The following is a 21,004-nucleotide window of genomic DNA, read 5'->3' on the forward strand; positions in this document are numbered from 1 at the left end:
GTCAGGGGAGGGAACAGGAGTAACGAGGTGTGAAGGGAAGGCACTGTCCTCGGCTCCTGGGCCCTAGGAGACGCCACAGCCAAGGTGTTAATGCAGATGCTGCAGGCTCCCGAGCTTCACAAATTACACCTTTCCAGGGATAGCAGCCTGGAGCCTTTCCATCAGTCAATACAACAGTTAACATGCTTCCCACAGGCACAGCCTCGCAGACATCCTCAGAACCTAGTAGCGTGGCCAACACAGGTGAGCAGAAACAGGTTCAACAATACAATAGAACAGTAATAATGTGATACCACACAAGTTAGAGGATTGTCACAATAATAGTGTTTGGCCTAACAAGAACACTGTGCAACTTCCTGTACAACTATCCACATTCAACAAATTAAAAATAAAACCATGTCAGAATGAACAACTTTCACTTCCACCAAATAATATGTGTAATACAATTACTTTGGGTATCAAAATTGACAAAAGACTGCCTCCCATCACCCAACTGTATTCCTCACTGTTTTCAAGTCTGCATGGTTCCATCCTGAGGCCAGAGCAAAATTAACTCAACACCACAAGACACAGTGCCCTTAATTATGTATCCAATATCATTCATTATCTTCATTGAATAAGGCACAGTATGGTCCCCGTCACTGACTCCCTTGGGCCCTTGGTCAAGACTCCATCTTACCCTGTTCCTAGTCAGTGAGCTTGCCTTTGCACCACTACATTCCCCTGTCTGTCTGTAGGTGACTTTTCTCCCCTCTGGTCACTGCTTCGAGAGCTGCCAGTGATTTGTAATGTTGTGACAGTCAAATAAACAGGGCTGCTGCTCACTGGAGTGAAAAGGCGCTGTATTAAAAGGAATCAAAATGGCTCCAAATGGCGACTTGAATGAAAGAATAATCTTGGTTTAAGATCTGTTCTGGGCTGGCTAATTTAAATGTGTTCAGGGTGACAGCTTAGTGGAAGAGGGACATAATGAAGTCCATTATCATCAGTGGTGCAAATTATAAAGAACGATAACTCTCATTATCAGGGTTTTCCTGTGTATGAAGGAAATATGTTAATCCATTATAAAATATGCTGAGAATGACAACACGGAGGAAGCATAAGGCGATGTAAGCTGTGACTCGCCTCTGGAACTAATGGGAATGGGTCTCGCTGAAAACCGGACCGGCCCTTTCATACAATGCCTTATTCTGGCATTACTTATGCATAAGGTGCTGGTTATTTTCATTGCTCACAAAAAGGACATGTATTCGATTATTGACGTGGCTGAGACTGTAATGTGTTGATAACTTTGATCTCAGGCTGTGTTATATGTGAAGGCATGTAATAGCAGGAATACCTATGCTTTTATTTCCAATGCCTTTCTGTGCCATGGGCACTGGGGGAAAAAAAATTCTAGTTGTAATCTGCCATCAGCAGGACCATGCTGAAACTTAAACACTGTCTACCCACAGATTATCTCATAGAAACGGAGGCTTGATAATGCAATTCCATTAGACAACACTGCAAATAACAATATGTGACTTGAACAAGAATACAACAAAAATTGTCTTCTCCAGATCTCTATCCTCTGCCCAAAAACTCTGCCACCTCTGACTTCATGGTGTTCCCAGAAATGTGTTGTTAATATCTGAGTGTGAGGGGAGATGAAGAAGGCAGCGGTGAGAGTAAAGTGCAGAGGTGTAATGGGAGCAGGAACAGCAGGAGGGCAGGGGTCAGGGGTCAGACCCACTGAGGGAAGTGGGTGGCCGTGCCCAGTGGGGCGCGCGTGTGCAGCCCGCTCCTGGAAGCTATTACCCTGTGTGGTGGCGGGTGGGGGGGGGGCACAGCACACGGAGGGACTGGAGCAGCCAGGGCTCCCTGACAGTGCTCAGTGCTCAGGGCCTTTGATGGACTCAATGATTACCGGCACCTTTGAGTTCATGTCCACTTTGTTCCTCCTAAAACGACTCACCAGGAGACGCCTGGCGAATTTCCCCTTAAATCTTACTGAAAATAGTGTAGCACAGTTTGTCAGTGCAACGTGAACCTTAGACATTACTACATGTTTTACATTTGTGTCATTTAGCAGACGCTCTTATCCAGAGCAACTTACAGTTGCTTACAGTGCATTAATCTTCAGATAGCTAGGTGAGACAAACACATATTTCAGTCGTAGTGAGAACATTTTCTTCTCAATAAATAAGTTATCAGCAAAGTCAGTGCTAGTAGGAAAAGACACATCTTCAGTTGACCTCCCGTAGGGGTGGGAAGGCCAAGAGACCAGAGGTGGCAGAATAAAGTTTTGGGTTGAGGTGTAGGGTTTGAGCTTAGCCTGAAGGTAGGGAGGGGCAGTTTAACTTGTTGCTCCGTGGGTAAGCACCATGGTCTTGTAGTGGATGCAAGTTTTGACTGGAAGCCAGTGGAGTGTATGGAGGAGCAGGGTGACATGGGAGAACTTGGGAAAGTTGAACACCGGAAGGGCTGCGGCATTCTGGAAAAGTTGCAGGGGTTTAATGGCACAAGCAGGGAGCCCAGCCAACAGAGAGTTGCAGCAGTCCAGACGGGTGGTGACCAGTGCCAGGATTAGGACCTGCGCTGCTTCCTGTGTGAGGAAAGGTCATACTCTAGAGGATTATTATACTGTATATTACACTTAAAATAAAAGTTCAAAATTATGAATAAAATGCACATATAAAATAAATTAATTATAGATAACGTACAGATTCATATTTCATTTTCATTGTTAATGTTCAGCCTTTCTCAGAAGCACTCTCAACGTCTTACACGTTCCTCATTCAGGTCAATATTTGCAGAGGGAACCCACGCTACTTTATGTACCTCAGTCAAATTTAACAAACACTGTTTGACTCGTATGAAATAATGAGGAGGAGGAAGAGGAGGAGAACCTTCAAGGACAAGTGTGGTTCCGTATAGACTTCTTCAACATCCTTCATTCTGCACTCTGTGGGGCCAATTGACAACACAGAAATGTAGAAAACAACCATATTACTTACAATACTTTAATCACTGCAAGTGGTTTATATAAAGGCCATAGGATGCTATCATAATATACAGTATTTCAAACTAAGTTTGAATAAGTACCAGGCCAAGTAGGCCCATTTGAAATGATCCTGTACAGTTCTTTTAGTAACAGCACTAAATGCAACATCGCTGCCATGATGCCATCTTATGTGTATCACTGACAATTAGTGATAAACCATCTTACATCATGCAGTGTAAAGTCAAATTACTTGCCTTTCACTGATTGACAGTGTTGATTATCTCCAGATAGTGTGTGGGATGCCTCTGAAAAACATTCCACATTTTATAGAAAAGTGATCAAATCATGAATTACGTCAACTGAGTAAAGTGTGGATGTGTCATCCTGTGTTTTGACCAGATGTCTTGCTGTTACAGCCTGCTGAGTGACTGGGTGAGGCCTTCTCCACGTTTCTCATATCAGGTGAGTAGGAGGAAGGGGAAACCGACAGGGAAACAGGAGACAAAGAATAAGAGAGCGAGCGAGGGAGCGAGAGTGTGAGAGATAGAGAGGTGGAGTTGAAGATGATAAGGAATCATAGATAAAGCCTTTGCTCCAGGGTTGAAGTGATGTTCCACATAAGAGTGACCAATCAAGATGCTGTGAAAGAGGGTTAAACTGTGATAAGAGTGATGAGTCAGTCGGCCCTGGGACTGGCATTAGCTCTGACCTTCTCTCGTCCCAGTTCATGATACAACACAGGCCTCAGTGCTGTTTAAACCAGCAAGGATGCTCTAATCCTTTCTACAGATAGGGCACGCTAAATCCCCAAATCTGCAAAGGTACAGTTTATCTTACACTTGATTGTAAATACAGTCCGTAAGAAATGCCAATAAACTCCAGTTTGAGTCTTCTTGAAAAATGTAAATTCATTTAGGCCTAGGTTATTAAGAAAATACTACAGAGATTAACAGCCATTCTTACCAAGCTACTACATGACAGACTGTAGTACAACTGAGTTTGGTGGGAAAAGGGGAAGATTTGTAATGATTGACAGTATGCTCCACCAGTGTATTGCTGAGGCATGTGAGCTGGGTGCTTCAGAGTTCTCAAGTGACCTCACTGTACCTCCTACACACAAAGCTCAGTTGAAGAGCACTCTCTGTTCTGGTACCTGCATCACAAACATCCCTAAGCAGTTGGGGCAGGGACATATTTTGTTTCTGAACGGTTGACAGTTGCAAAGTGTGCACATATTGACAGTGATTAGAATCGGTAAGGGCTCACTGCGAATGAATATTCAGGAGCACCTGTCGGCAGAGGAACTCTTTCACTTCAACAATGCCTGGTCAAAACATCCAATATGAGCTACTCCCCTGTTCTTGTGTTCTGGTTAAATACAGCAGAGTATTCTAAAACAACACTTTAAAAAAAGATATCTCATTGGTTCGATATGAACTTATGTTATGTATTTCATCCATGTACATCCAGACTTCTGATCAGCAAGACAGCAGGTGAGATGTGGACTTGGGATGGAGCTGCACTTAAATGCAATCTGAAAGCTATCTCGTAAAAATCTAACCTAAAATACTTCTTCCATTTCTCATTAATCATCATAGACGTTACTGTAGATTAAGCCCTAATGTAACATATTTTATGTTAGTTGTTACACTACCATAATATCCTGTACATAAAACAAAAGCCCACTGCAAAAACCACTCCTGTTTTTCTTGAAACATTCACATTAACTCCGAAACAACAAAAGCTGAAATAGTCAAACATTTCATATTGTTAAAAAGAAGAAGTCAAACAGTCACCACAGTTTTGGCTCAACAACAAACCTATGCATTTTGATGGGTTGTTACAGTATTAGATACTAATATGTTTGAGTTTGTAATCATCCAACTTCGGTTTAGAACGTGCTGTGCCTTAAGTGACGCCAATGATATAATATATAATAACTGTACCCTATCATTCTGTATCTATGGAAACAATAATGGGGTCATTGTAATGTGTTATCTTTGCCTGCTCCCAGACCTTTACTGACATCATTCTAGTTTAACCAGTTCAAAAGTCGTCAATAGACGAAGTGCCAAGGAAGCACATTCAGCCTCAAGCAGGAAGTCATCCAGAGATGGTAAGCTATGGCTAATGACTAGTGATGCTGCCGATTGTGCTCGCTATTGTTCTCGGAAACTTTCCAAATGTGTTTAATTAGCTCCACAGCTGTTAGGATGCTATTATATCAAGTGTAAGGCAGGGGATGTGAATTAGTATGTTTTATCATTAGTAATGACACAAACCATTATCAACAAATTAAAAACGGTGGAAAGGAAACAAATAAATGTCAATTTACTCCACAAATAAATAGTTTAAACTTTATAGTTAAAGAAACACAGTGTATTCATCCTTTTTATTTCTATGACATCCATGTCCTTGTCACTATGACTGGTTGTTTGCTTTGCTCTTGCCTATATGACTGGTTGTTTGCTTTGATCTCGCCTATATGACTGATTGTTTGCTTTGATCTCGCCTATATGACTGGTTGTTTGCTTTGATCTCACCTATATGACTGGTTGTTTGCTTTGATCTCGCCTATATGACTGGTTGTTTGCTTTGCTCTTGCCTGTATGACTGGTTGTTTGCTTTGCTCTTGCCTGTATGACTGGTTGTTTGCTTTGATCTTGCCTATATGACTGGTTGTTTGCTTTGATCTCGCCTATATGACTGGTTGTTTGCTTTGCTCTTGCCACTATGACTGGTTGTTTGCTTTGATCTTGCCTATATGACTGGTTGTTTGCTTTGCTCTTGCCACTATGACTGGTTGTTTGCTTTGCTCTTGCCTATATGACTGGTTGTTTGCTTTGCTCTTGCCATTATGACTGGTTGTTTGCTCTAGCCTACTTGCTTCTGAAGGATATGGAATTAAAGAGTTCATGTCACAATCTCAACACTCCTTGGGGATGGTCATAATGGAATTTGACCCCATGTCTGCTCCTCATCTAGCACCTCCACATCATGATGAATGTTCAATCACAAAAATAACAGTCAGGAAGGGAATTGCCTCAAAATCCCCAATTTGTCCCATTTCACTTAGCCCTTTCCCATTTCATAGGTTCTGCGCTCATATCTGCTCAACCATTTCACACTGACACTGATAGGCATACAGCCTAGGAGAAGTCTCAAACAACCCACTTCGCACAGACGTCAATTCAACATCTTTTCCACATTGATTCAATGTAATTTCATTGAAATGACATGGAAACAACGTTGAATCAACCAGTGCGCACGCCCAGTGCAGAGACCTGTTAAAATGACAAAATAATATGTTCACATTTTCTTTTCCTGCCGTGGAAATAAGGAATGCGGGAATTAAATATGCCAACGTGGATGATGGAAGCCACCAAGGCATGAAAACATTGACTAGCACAGGAATTAAGGCTCTCAAAAAAAACACTCAACATCACCGATCCTGGACACTTTCTCACTGCCATCTCCATGAATACTCTCAGCATATCATAGCTCTGTCCTTAACTATTAACTAATGTCCACTCTGGTAATGTCTCCAGCAGGCAGTGTTCATCACACAGAACGGAGAGGAGGAGAGCAGGAGAAGAAGAGGGGAAGGTAGGAGAGGAAGCTTACTGCAGTTAAGCTGCAGCTGCAGTTTCCATAACAACTACCTGCAAGAACCTGCTCCATCGACCATCATTAGAATAACATTTTTACTCGTCAAGTGAGCATTAGTGGAATCTACATGAGCAATGAGGATGGAATAACAAAAAAGCGTCAGTGTCCCCTGGAGCTGTCATTTAACAGCCCTGGGTAGATGGCTTCTTTTCACAGGTTACACATTCTAGAGCATATGTCATCCTGAAATAGGTTTGATGTAAGCCAGTTTCCTAAGAAACTTTGTGCATTGTGTGTGTCAGACATGCTTGTGGAGGCCTGCCGTCCTGCCATTTAAGACGTTACACTGAGCAACGCTTGAGCTCATAATTACTTAAGCTCAAAACCCACTGACATACCCAACATCCGATACACAGTTCACTCCTTAAGAGGGACCCCTTGATTATAACCTTGCTTTTTATTCCTCGCAGCGGGAACTGCAGCCTCCCCTCTGATCATGCATTACAATCTGAACATGAAAAGGGGATAATCAGGAGTTTAAAGAAGGAGTGGAAGAGAAAGAGAATATGTTAAGTGCTGGCCAGTCTGGGATATCATTTAGAATCAGTGCTGATGGCTTCATTGCTGCCAGGCTGTATGGGCTGTAACCTTGAGCGAGGGCTTGTGGGCCCTGGTGACCAGGGAGGGGATGGGGAGAGGGATCGTCTGTTCTTGCTTTCGCATTCTGCTCAGCAGGCACCCGGGGGCTATAACCCTGAGAATCTGTATTAGGTGAGCCAAAGTCACCATTAATATAGAGCACTGGGCCATACTATAACCTTACACTTCACATCTCTGGGGTGTCCTGAAGGGAGAAAAAACGGTGCTTTGGAACAATCACTCGGGAGGACTTTAAAAGTGCCCTCTTACCAAAGTCAATCTGTTTGCTTTCTGTTTTTTCTCAGTTTTTATTTACATTTGACATTTAGCAGATGCTCTTATCCAGAGCGACTTTAAGGAAGTGCATACTTTTTCATACTGGCCTCCTGTAGGAATCAAACCCACAACCTTGGCATTGCAAGAGCCATGCTCTACATCTACAGTGGGGCAAAAAAGTATTTAGTCAGCCACCAATTGTGCAAGTTCTCCCACTTAAAAAGATGAGAGAGGCCTGTAATTTCATCATAAGTACACTTCAACTATGACAGACAAAATTAGGGGAAAAAATCCAGAAAATCACATTGTAGGATTTTTAATGAATTGATTTGCAAATTATGGTGGAAAATAAGTATTTGGTCACCTACAAACAAGCAAGATTTCTGACTCTCAAAGACCTGTAACTTCTTCTTTAAGAGACTCCTCTGTCCTCCACTCGTTACCTGTATTAATGGCACCTGTTTGAACTTGTTATCAGTATAAAAGACACCTGTCCACAACCTCAAAAAGTCACACTCCAAACTCCACTATGGCCAAGACCAAAGAGCTGTCAAAGAACACCAGAAATAAAATTGTAGACCTGCACCAGGCTGGGAAGACTGAATCTGCAATAGGTAAGCAGCTTGGTTTGAAGAAATCAACTGTGGGAGCAATTATTAGGAAATGGAAGACATACCATACCACTGATAATCTCCCTCGATCTGGGGCTCCACGCAAGATCTCACCCCGTGGGGTCAAAATGATCACAAGAACAGTGAGCAAAAATTCCAGAACCATCAGTAACACACTACGCCGCCAGGGACTCAAATCTTGCAGTGCCAGACGTGTCCCCCTGCTTAAGCCAGTACATGTCCAGGCCCGTCTGAAGTTTGCTAGAGAACATTTGGATGATCCAGAAGAAGATTGGGAGAATGTCATATGGTCAGATGAAACCAAAATATAACTTTTTGGTAAAAACTCAACTTGTCGTGTTTGGAGGACAAAGAATGCTGAGTTGCATCCAAAGAACACCATACCTACTGTGAAGCATGGGGGTGGAAACATCATGCTTTGGGGCTGATTTTCTGCAAAGGGACCAGGACGACTGATCCGTGTAAAGGAAAGAATGAATGGGGCCATGTATCGTGAGATTTTGAGTGAAAAGCAAGGGCATTGAAGATGAAACGTGGCTGGGTCTTTCAGCATGACAATGATCCCAAACACACCGCCTGGGCAACGAAGGAGTAGCTTCATAAGAAGCATTTCAAGGTCCTGGAGTGGCCTAGCCAGTCTCCAGATCTCAACCCCATAGAAAATCTTTGGAGGGAGTTGAAAGTCCATGTTGCCCAGCAACAGCCCCAAAAAATCACTGCTCTAGAGGAGATTTGCATGGAGGAATGGGCCAAAATACCAGCATCAGTGTGTGAAAACCTTGTGAAGACTTACAGAAAACGTTTGACCTCTGTCATTGCCAACAAAGGGTATATAACAAAGTATTGAGAAACTTTTGTTATTGACCAAATACTTATTTTCCACCATAATTTGCAAATAAATTAATTAAAAATCCTACAATGTGATTTTCTGGATTTTTTTTCTAATTTTGTCTGTCATAGTTGAAGTGTACCTATAATGAAAATTACAGGCCTCTCTCATCTTTTTAAGTGGGAGAACTTGCACAATTGGTGGCTGACTGAATACTTTTTTGCCCCACTGTATATTTGCTCTCACTGCTCAATCTCTCCATCTCCCTGGCTTGGCACGGCTGCTCTGGCCTTGTCCTCCATGGCCAGCCATGTCAGTGGAGAGGCAGAGAAGCCTACCCTGGATTCAATCACAGATTAGAAGCACAACAGAGATTTAGCTCTTCCTTCCTCAACATCTAATCCAGCTCCAGGGGCCTATAGTTCACTAGAAAGAGTAACACTGACAATGCAAACAGTACAATACATGCATTAAATCCTCAGACATAACCATTTTTTTCAGTGGTTATATGCTATAACAAAAATTAACATAAACTGGTGGAAACAATGGCACACCATCAAAGCCTCAAATGCCATACTCCTTGCAGTCAAGAAAGATTTAATGTAATAATCATGAATCAACATTATGTGGATCACATGAAGACAGCAAGGCATGTCTTCTCATTTGACCATTGTCGTTTCATTACCAATGTAATTTCCGAATAATTGCACTAATGACAGATAGAATATTATTTTGTGCAGTTGAATCAGTTCTATTATTTGGGTTCCTCTTCCTTCTGCCTTTCTTCACGTTTACTAGAAAGCATTCTGTAGCATCCTAAATTATAGGTACACCCAAAGCAATCCCTATATTGTATCCTGCATTTTTCATTCAGATGTTGGAACCATTTCGGTCGGCCAGCAGCGTGTGACCGGTTTGGTTCAGCCTATAGACAGGAGTAAAATGTCTGACAGTGAGAGCACTTTGGGGTGAATATATTTTGAAATGATACACAGAGAGGAGATATGATTGCCCCTGGTATAAACACAGGGTCAGAGAACAGCTCCTTCCCCTGAATGAGGGCAGATTTAACACTCTTCTCCTAAAACCCGACTCTGCTCTGGAGCCAGAGGGAGCTTAGGGGTAAAGGCCCAACGAAGCTTCATTATACCCAGCTAGCACATAACATTCTGAGAACCATATCGTTTCTTAGAGCTTGGTGAGAACGTGGTTGTCCTATGTTTTACAACCTTCCCACAACTTTCTGGGAATGGGCCAGGATAGTTGTTTGGCTTTGGAACATTCTCATCACGTTTAAGGAACTAGACAAAAAAATGTATTTACTTTAACCCTTTACACTCATGGGAATTGGCCTACATGGAAAGAAATGTTCCTTACAGAAGAAATATAAAAACATATGCATAACCATGGTAGCAATTAAAAGGAAACAGTTGGAGATTATGGGGAAATTATTAGACTAAAGGTGAGGACAAAACAGTTATTCTGACACAAGACTGAATCCAAACATTAAACTGCTGATTTTATGTGCATTTTAAATTTACTGTACTTTTTGCTACATTTGTTGATAACAAAATCTGAAAATACTCAGATTTTGGGTACATTCACCAACATGAGTGTTTGAGTGAGAGGACTAACTGGTGTCTCCAAGTGGCCACAAACCTCTCCAAAGTGTGCACAGTTTCTACCTAATTTCAATGCACTTTTATGACTCAAAGAAGAGTCTTCAACTATAAGGTGTTTTTTTGAGCTCTCCAGGCTGTGCTATTGAGGAAGTATAGCAAGCAAACGTGTAGCTGTTTTGTTTGGAGCACAGCCCTGCATCCCTCCATCTGACTATTACTGTTGTTGTTTACGCATTCCAAAAACGGTCTATTATAAATCGCAATCTGGTCAGGTGGGCATCATTTGAAAGCTTGTTCTATTGCAAACACAGCTAGCTAAGTTACAAAATACAATCTTACAGTGTTAGGCTTTCACAAGGCAATTCAGAGAAGCAGATCGTAATGTTCGTAGTGATCGGAGTGCATAGTATAGAGTTACTAGACCAAAAGTATGTGGACACCTGATCGTCGAACATCTCATTCCAAAATCATGGCATTAATATGGAGTTGGTCCCCCCTTTGATGCTATAACAGCCTCTACTCTTCTGTGAAGGTTTTCCACTAGATGTTGGAACATTGCTGCGGGGACTTGCTTCCATTCAGCCAAAAGAGCATTAGTGATGTCGGGCAATGATGATGTGCGATTAGGCCTGTCTCGCAGTCGGCGCTCCAATTCATCCCTAAGGTGTTCGATGGGGTTGAGGTCAAGGCTCTGTGCAGGCCAGTCAAGTTCTTCCACACCGATCTCGGCAAACTATTGTCATGCTGAAACAGGAAAGGGCCTTCCCCAAACTGTTGCCACAAAGTTGGAAGCACAGAATTGTCTAGAATGTCATTGCATAATGCAGCATTAAGATTTCCCTTCACTGGAACTAAGGGGCCTAGCCCGAACCACAAAAACAATGATGGCAAGCTTTACACCACTCCAGCTAAAGCTTGGCATTGCACATGGTGATCTTAGGCTTGTGTGCGGCTGCTTGGCCATGGAAACCAATTTCATAAAGCTCCCGACAAACAGTTATTGTGTTGACGTTGCTTTCTGCAGTGAGTGTTGCAAATGAGGACAGACGATTTTTACGCACTACGCGCTTCAGCACTCAGCGGTCCCGTTTTGTGAGCTTGTGTGGCCTACCACTTCACGGCTGAGCAGAAATGTGATGAACGGACTTGTTGGAAAGGTGGCATCCTATGATGGTGCCACGCTGAAAATCACTGAGCTCTTCAATAAGGCCATTCTACTGCCAATGTTTGTCTATGGAGATTGCATCGCTATGTGCTCGATTTTATACACCTGTCAGCAACGGGTGTGGCTGATATAGCCGAATCCACAAATTTGAAGGGGTGTCCACATACTTTTGTATATATAGTGTATGTCAGTCAAGTTAGCTGCCGGCACAGACTTTTATTGCAGTAATGTTGAAGGGCTCTGGATAGTAATACTTAGCCAAATAGTTAGCCAAATAGTTCAGAGAACGTTCAGAAACAACTTTCCTGTGTAGGAATTTCAGTACTTCCACAGAACAATCCACACAAGTTCCCATGTGGTTCTTTGTATGTAATATTTTTTAAACATTCTGGGAACGTTCTCCAAAATTGTGTTACTTAAGCAATGTTCTCAGAACGCTCAGAGAATGTATGGTTCTCTTGTATGTCAGTTGTTGGCAAAATTCTGGAAATGTTCAAAAAATAATAATTCTACACATTAAATCAGTTAGCTCTAAAAAATCTTCCATTAAAACCACAAGAAAACGTTCGTAACATTTTCATGAGAATGTTCTAAGAATGTTATTTAATAACATATACAAACACATTCCGTTCTCAGAACATTAAAAAAATGTTCCATAAAATACAAAAGAAAACGTTGTTAATGTTCAGAAAATGTTTAAAAACATACAGTGCATTCAGAGTCAACAAAACTCTTCCCATCCACTATCTTGTTAAGTGTGTTCAGGTGTGTTGGCCGTGCCCACTAAATGGCCAGACTTGATCTTAATAAGTGCTTGTTTCCTTTGAAATAGGGTCTGTTTGAATGTGTAAAAAAACATGGCATGCTAGCCTCATTCTGGTGACGCATTAGACTAATTCCAGGGATAGAGAACAGAAGATCACACAGTACCTTCAGAAAGTATTCACACCCCTTGACTCGTTTCACATGTTCTTGTTAACCAGGTTAAAGCCTGAATTTAAAATGAATTGAATCTAGATTTTTTTTTGCTGGCGTACACACAATACCCCATAATGTCAAAGTGGAATTATGCTTTTCGAAAGGTTACAGATTAATTCAAAAATGAAAAGCTGAAAAGTCTTGAGTCAGTAAGTATTTAACCCCTTTGTTATGGCAAGCCTAAATAAGTTTGTTATGGCAAGCCTAAATAAGTTTGTTATGGCAAGCCTAAATAAGTTTGTTATGGCAAGCCTAAATAAGTTTGTTATGGCAAGCCTAAATAAGTTTGTTATGGCAAGCCTAAATAAGTTTGTTATGGCAAGCCTAAATAAGTTTGTTATGGCAAGCCTAAATAAGTTTGTTATGACAAGCCTAAATAAGTTTGTTATGGCAAGCCTAAATAAGTTTGTTATGGCAAGCCTAAATAAGTTTGTTATGACAAGCCTAAATAAGTTTGTTATGGCAAGCCTAAATAAGTTTGTTATGGCAAGCCTAAATAAGTTTGTTATGGCAAGCCTAAATAAGTTTGTTATGACAAGCCTAAATAAGTTTGTTATGGCAAGCCTAAATAAGTTTGTTATGACAAGCCTAAATAAGTTTGTTATGGCAAGCCTAAATAAGTTTGTTATGGCAAGCCTAAATAAGTGCCTGGAGTAAAAATGTGCTTAACAAGTCACATAATAAGTTGCACGGACTCACTGTGTGCAATAATAGTATTTTTGAATGATTACCTCATCTCTGTACCCCACACATACAATTATCTGTAAGGTCCCTCAATCAAGCAGTGAATTTTAAACACAGATTCAACCACAAAGACCAGCGAGGTTTTCCAATGCCTCGCAAAGGATACCTATTGGTAGATGGGTACAAATAAAATAAGGAAACATTGAATATGTTTTTTAGCATTAATTACACTTTGGATGGTGTATCAATACGCCCAGCCAGTACAAAGATACAGACGTCCTTCCTAACTCAGTTGCTGGAGAGAAAGGAAGCCACTCAGGGATTTCACCATGAGGCCAATGGTGACTTTAAAATCACAATGCCAGTGATAAGAGAAAACTGAGGATTGATCAACAACAGTGTAGTTACTCCACAATACTAACCTAACTGACAGAGTGAAAAGAGGAAAGCCTGTACAGAATACAAAATATTCAAAAACATGCATCCTGTTTGCAACAAGGCACTAAAGTAATACTGCCAAAAATAGGGCAAAGCAATTCAATTATTGTCCTGAATATAGTGTTATGTTTGGGGCAAATCCTATACATTACTGAGTACCATTCTCCATATTTTCAAGTATAATGGTGGCTCCATCATGTTATGGGTGTTTGTAATCGTTAAGGGAAGTTTTTCAGGATACAAAAGAAATGGAATGGAGCTAAGCACAGGCAAATCCTAGAGGAAAACCTGGTTCAGTCTGCTTCCACCAGACACTGGGAGATTAATTCACCTTTCAGCAGGACAATAACCTAAAATACAAGGCCAAATATACACTAGAGTTGGTTACCAAGACAACATTAAATGTTCCTGAGTAGCCTAGTTACAATTTTGACTTACATCAGCTTGAAAATCTATGGCAAGATTTGAAAATTCCTGTTTAGCAATGATCAACAACCACCTTGACAGAGCTTGAATTTTTTTAAAGAATAATCAGCAAATATTGAACAATCCAGGTGTGCAAAGCTCCTAGCGACTTACCCAGAAATACTCACAGCTGTAATTGCTGAGAAAAGTGATTCTAACATGTATTGACTCAGGTGGTTTAATACTTATGTAATCATGATATATTGGTGTTTTATTTTTCATAAATTGTTTACAAATGTTCACATTTTTCTTCCACTTTTCATTGAGTGTTTTGTGCAGATCATTAACAAGAAATGACAAATAAATCCATTTGAATCCCACTTAGTAACACAACACAATATGGAAAAAGTCAAGAGGTGTGAATATGTTCTGAAGACACCGTAGGGTCGAACCTCACTGATGCTGTGTCACAATAAATAGAAAGATTCTCATTTGCATGACTAATGCCTAAAGCAAATGTATGTCCATGTTTCCTACTGTATCTGTGCTTAGAGTTCAAAAACGTTAAACCCTAAATAAGATAGCAGTGTTAATAAAGTCTTATTGAAACATTCAGTGAAAGTATTAAGTTATTCAAAAACATCAAAATAACCTTTGCATATAGTTCGTAGTGTTAAGAAAACGTTCAATAAAAACCACAAGAGAACTTTATTAACGTTCAGAAAACATTATCAAAATGTTATTTAATTACCTTCAAATAGCCTATAATTTCCATTAATAAAAAAGCATGAATAAAAACCACCCGGGAAAACTTTCAAGGAACCAGAGTAAAACGTTCTCAAAACCTCCCTGCAACCTACAAATAAAGGTTTCCAGAACAGGCAGCATTTTTACTTCACTTTAAAAAAACGTTACATTCTATCGGTCAGGAAACATATTATTTTGTTCCCGCGACCAATGTGAAACCAAAAACATATGTTCCCAACTTCCAAGGAACCAAATGTGCTAGCTAGGTAATGATTGACACCTGTGAAAGAGGGCTTGGGCAAGTGCGAGGATCATATCAAAGAGGATCAGTCAGGGCACACTGTGACCTGACTGTTATTAGGTGCCAAAATGAAATGACCAGTCTACAGCCGCTTCAAGAAATCATTTAGCCAGTCACAACTGAGAAAGACATATATATGGATCCTCTCTCTAGGCAACTGTATTTCACAAAAAGCCATCAAGAATAGTAAAAAATAAATGAGGTATTTCAGAGTTATTATTCCTACCAGATTTTCTCCCAAGAACAAGGACTGTTCAATCAGTCATTAGCTATTATTTATTGGCTAATAAAACTGATTCTGAAAGAGGTAAAAATGTTAAAAAATGTATAGGAAAGTTGTGTGCTCTTCAAAAACTTTGTTTTAGTGATATAATGTCATCAGTCCATTCAAGCATTCCAAGATCTCCAATAATTATTGCTCATTGCATTTCACCTCAGTAGTGGCTTTAGGAATAGGTAATGAACCACTCAGCAGCCTCTACTCTATGCCTGGTAAAGCTATACAGACCATCCACCATTGAAAAAAGAGACATGAAGCACTCTAAACAACCTCTCCCTTACATTGTTATAGGTGCTGTATGGAGCTTAGTGAAAAATACATCAGATCTTGACCGTCCAATACCCATTCCCCCAAGTGCAAAAAACAGAAGTCCTTTCAAACAAATTTGAGATAAAATGCTACTTTTCACAGCAGAGATTCAAGGTTAGCTTCAATGTTATTCTCTGTTAGATGGATCTGAAGAGCTGCCCATAGGGAGCTGTCATTTAAATAGTTATTGTTCTTTATTGTTCCAGTCTATCCCAATGGGGAATGATTATGGGAAAGCTCTGTCAATGTTGACTGTAGGTTCTCAGAGCTTTAATATGATCTTCTTTCGTATGGCTCTCAACAGCATCAACGGCAGCTTTTAAATCGAGAGGTGAAAAGATTAGGAGTCGCATGAGTTTTATCTCTAATACATAGTAATGTTTTACCTCTAGTATACAGTACAGGTTCTGTCTCTTTGGGTGAACCCACAGTGTTGTTCTCCTTTATCTGAAAATGATTGAATGGAAGTGTTGGTCTGAATACAACTGCTTTTACACAGAGTAGGTGTTAAAATAACAGAAAATATACTCAATCTGCCAACTGGCCCTCTGACTCTTTCACACTGTTTGGGGGAATGCTGACACGGTTTAGAAAGGTATTATCTGTTACCAATCTGATGAGTATACAAGCCAGCAAAGCTTTGACAATTATTTCAACAAAGCAAGACATTAGCCCTTGAACCACAACGGAGATGGTTGTACTGCATTCACACAAACTCCCATTCACCAATAAAACAACGCTAGCCAAATACTGCACCAGATCTCTCTGTAATAGGGCTGTCAATAAAGAAGAATGAAGAATACTTTATTGATCTATACTGGACAAAAATATAAACAAAACATATAAAGTGTTGGTCCCATGTTTCATGAGCTGAAATAAGAGATCCCAGAAATGTTCCAAACACACACAAAACCCTATTTCTCTTAAATGTTGTGACAAATTGGTTTACATCCCTGTAAGTGAGGATTTCTCCTTTGCCAAGATAATCCATCCACCTGACAGGTGTGGCATATCAAGAAGCTGATTAAACAGCAAGATCATTACACAGGTTCACCTTGTGCTGTGGACAATAAAAGGCCACTCTAAAATGTTTTACAACGGATGACGCAAGTTTTGAGGGAGCGTGCAATTGGCATGCTGACTGCAGGAATGTCCAACAGAGCTGTTGCCAGAGAATTTCATGTACATTTCGCTACTATTAGCCACCTTCAAATTTAGTTTTAGAGAATTTGTCAGTACGTCTAACCGGCCTCACCACCGCAGACCACATGTAATCACGCCAGCCCGGGGGAGGGGGGGGGGGGGGGTGGAAGAGTATTTACGTCTTTAATAAGGCCCTTTTGTGGGGAAAACCCTGATTGGCTGGGCCTGTCTCCCAGGTGGGTGGCCCCAGTCATGTGAAATCATAGATTTGGGCCTAGTACATTTATTTCAATTGACTTATTTCCTTCTGTGAACTGTAACTCAGTAAAATCTCTGAAATTGTTGCATGCTGCATTTATATTTGTGTTCAGTATATTTTCCTTACCATGGAACAATGTCAGAGCACCATTAAAAGTGTTGTTTCTCTGGTAAGCACGATCCTAATTATAGTTTGGTGATCGACCATTGGGTGTGGCATTCCCACAGATTGCATTTGAGACCTATTTGCTGTATGGTGATGTGTCCTTGTAGGGTAGGATGTGACAGTGGGCACAATGGCATCAGATCCCTCGGAAATGATGGAGCAGGATGGAAGTGTTTTCCGTGTCTTTGGGTACAAAGCTGCATATGGAACTGTTTATTCTCTTTCTTTTTCATTCTCACTTCACTCATCACTTTAAGTCACCGGCACTCCACAAAGCCTTGGCAGAATGAAATACTCATTGGGAGATGGCATTTTCCTTCTAGTCCTTTCAGAGAATTTGTGACCAAAATCTAAAAATGTATTTGTCTCATCTGTCCCTTGTCCACCAACCCCTGTCTGGAATTCGATTCTCAGCCACTTATTCCATTTGTCTATGTTCAATTTGCTTTATTCTTCATCACTAGTCTCCTTCCTCTGTCTACTCGATTTGTGCCAACGTCATGTGACAGACATACTGTATGTCTACAGTATATATCCTTATCCCATCTTTTCTGTCAGTATAGCCTTGTAATTTGCAGCCTCGGTCCTCCAGTCTCAAATCAAATACAATTGTATTTGTCACACGCAATGAATACAACAGGTGTAGGTAGACCTTACAGTGAAATGCTTACTTACAAGCACTTAACCAACAATGCTGTTTTAAGAAAATCCCTATAGCGGGGCTATATACAGGGGGTACCGGTACAGAGTCATATCTCATCTCCCATGTCTTGGTTACCCTTTCCTCATTAATTGTGCCTCTCCTTTCCCCATCCACATCGGTTGTGCACTCCTATCCTCTTGAGTCTATTTCATTCATGGCTCCCACTGTTGTGTCTCGGCAGTCCTCTGCCCTTTGCACAAACAGATCGATCACTTCCACCTCTCCTTTTTGTCACCTTTTCTGTCCTCAGCTAAAAATACTTTTCACACTCAATTCAATGTTGCCAACTGACCACATCCAATCCTCACCTTCCTCCTTTGGCCCCTCTCCTTAAATGTAATCCTTCTTCGTATTTCTGCCTCCATGTTTGTTCCTTCGAACTCTGACTTGTGACCTCTACCGACCAGAAACTGTTACCCCCAGACACTATCCCCACAGCTCAGGGGTCAGTGACCCTGCTGAACACTCACGGATGGGTTTTTAAAGTCTCAGTCATTCTGGAATCCCTGGAACACTCGTGCACAATAAATGTTGATAGCTGTGTTATAAGGTTCATTTCACTCATAAAAACATGACAACTCCAAGTTGTTGACTGAGCCAGACCTTTTACAGGGGTCAATAGAAGGAAATTCATGGAAAGCTGGTGAGCCCGTAGTATGACTCAAAACATACAACCCACCAAAAGCAATGCTTAAACTAAAGGTAAACTTCAAGGACATATTCTATGGACCTGATACCAGATGTAAGTCCAGAATGACAGTTTAATTGCATAGACATGGTCATCCCCATTGTTCCAATAATAAATCTCAGCAGTACCCATTTTCCCCATTGATGGAATCTCACCGGTGATCCTCTTATCTCCTTGACAACACTGACACTAACAGATAGGGAAGGTGGAAGAGACGGAAGGTCACTGCAAAGACATTTGTGACTCCTGAAATAACAAGTTTGGATCTCATAAAGCAGAAATAATGGCAATATGCTCCAGATCAGTGGGCCATACGTATGCCCTTGGCAGCCGCAGAAAACGGTCTGTAGGAGCTAGGTTCAGACAATTATTGGGCCGAGGCCCTACTGGAGTGTCTCAATCAACAGAGAGAAGAAACTGATTCTAAGGGTTCTTGACCAAGGATGAGTATCTAATGGAAGAGAGTCCTCGAACGCATGGACAGACGTTGAACTGTTGAGTACCACTAAGACCAAGGTGTCATTAAGGGAAGGGATTATACTTAGATGACAGTCTGTGGTAATGGCTTCAGTGTGAAGTGAAGGGTAAGCAACAAAGCGTTGCATCATGCTGAGGTTTTTGGGGGATGTGGTTCTGACAGTGACCAGACACCTGCTTAACCACCCCAGCTGATGAAAAAAACATGACGTAAAAAACTACACAACATATTAAATCTGAAATCGTTGTAACGAAAACCAAGCAGTGATAATAATAAGCTCTGATGGGGTCCTCTTATGGCCCATCGATTTCCAATAGACGAGATCATAGAGACCTGGAGGGGTAATTACACTGTGCACGCAGAGGTCGTCTGAGCAAATATCATTATCATCAGATTAGAATGAAAGGCTGGCGCAGGTTGTACGTGGCGGGGTGAAGGAGACCCAAAAGAGAAGCATCTCTCACACGCCTCTGACCCCTCATCTGTTTCCACGTCCCCACCTGGCTCCCGCCTAATCTGGGCGCCACATCCACAGGTCAGCCCCTACATCACTCTGACACAAACAAGGGGACTCCAGGTCAGAGAGGCAGACCCATTCATCAGTTAGAGACAGGGCTGATGATGAGGAAGATAGCCCAGAGTATCAACAAGATGAACATGGAGATAAGAACATATAGAGGATGGGCAGTCATATTGTTGTTATTGATTAATTACAAACTGGCAGGAGGGTCTTCATGAATCATCCCATCATCTTTAAAGATACCGTATGTTATCTAACAACAAACTTACAGTAGAATGTGTGAAATACTGTATGTGTTCCTGTTTCATAAACTGGGATGAAAATAAGAGCATCATTTCTCTAACTGTACAGAATGTTTTGAGAAATACACATCAGGATACTGAGCATACCGTACTTTCAAACTGTATTTTCATTGTTTCTGAGGTTCATGAAAAGAAAGGGCATGACAGTTGAGCATGGCGCTTTCGAAAGCAAACTGTGGCTGTTGTTCATATCAAGTGCACTGGTTGACTGGTAGAGCCCTAGCGTGTCCCCGTCTGTGGAGGCAGAGTTTCTGGGTGCCCCAGTGAGAGGTTGCCGTGCCACTCTGACGAGCCTCTGACGTCTCTATTGGTGGAGCACAGCGTGGGAGCTTGCTTGGCCGCCTACATTAACATAAACAAGCCGTGCTGCTAGGGTCTGCCTGTCAGGGGCTGTCACCGAGGAGGACAGAGGAGAGCTGCCTCTGCATTAACCTCCAAGCTTATCTCCCTCTCTCCTCGCCCCGCAAAAAGTGGGGATTAGTTCTCAGTTAGGAATTGCTTTTGGCTCGTTGTCACTCCTGGACGATTATTGAACCACCATCCCAGAGGCTATTATTATACCCTCTTCTGCCACTTTCCCTATGGGAGGGAATCCCTGGTGTTTCAAGTCATATTTTTCTCCCTCGTGCCACCGCTCATCCTTCTCTCCTGTCGGTCAACCCACATCCACCTCTGGTTGAGGATTTAGCAGATTCTTGACATTCCTGCCTCAGTAATCTCCGTGGCTGCCATGCCACCTCCGGGAGAGCCAGTCACTGCTGCAGCGTCACTGACGGAGACACAGCGTGAAGGCGAGAGAGACTCCCCTCATTCACCACCTCCATGCTGAGTGCGGGCTGAAGGTTGTCC

The 21,004-nt window shown here is 41.5% G+C and overlaps 1 protein-coding gene across 1 annotated transcript in view; it reads left to right on the plus strand.

Moving 5' to 3' along the window:
* Nucleotides 1–182: 182 nt before the first annotated feature.
* The window catches only part of LOC110538986 (ectonucleotide pyrophosphatase/phosphodiesterase family member 7-like), a 39,492-nt gene continuing 18,670 nt past the window's right edge, over nucleotides 183–21,004 (plus strand). The window contains exon 1 of the mRNA XM_036939536.1: nucleotides 183–243. Coding sequence (XP_036795431.1) covers nucleotides 183–243 — 61 coding nt within the window. The remainder of the gene's footprint in view (nucleotides 244–21,004) is intronic.

The sequence above is a fragment of the Oncorhynchus mykiss genome, chromosome 12, assembly GCF_013265735.2.
Source record: "Oncorhynchus mykiss isolate Arlee chromosome 12, USDA_OmykA_1.1, whole genome shotgun sequence".
Classification (NCBI taxonomy): Eukaryota; Metazoa; Chordata; class Actinopteri; order Salmoniformes; family Salmonidae; genus Oncorhynchus; species Oncorhynchus mykiss.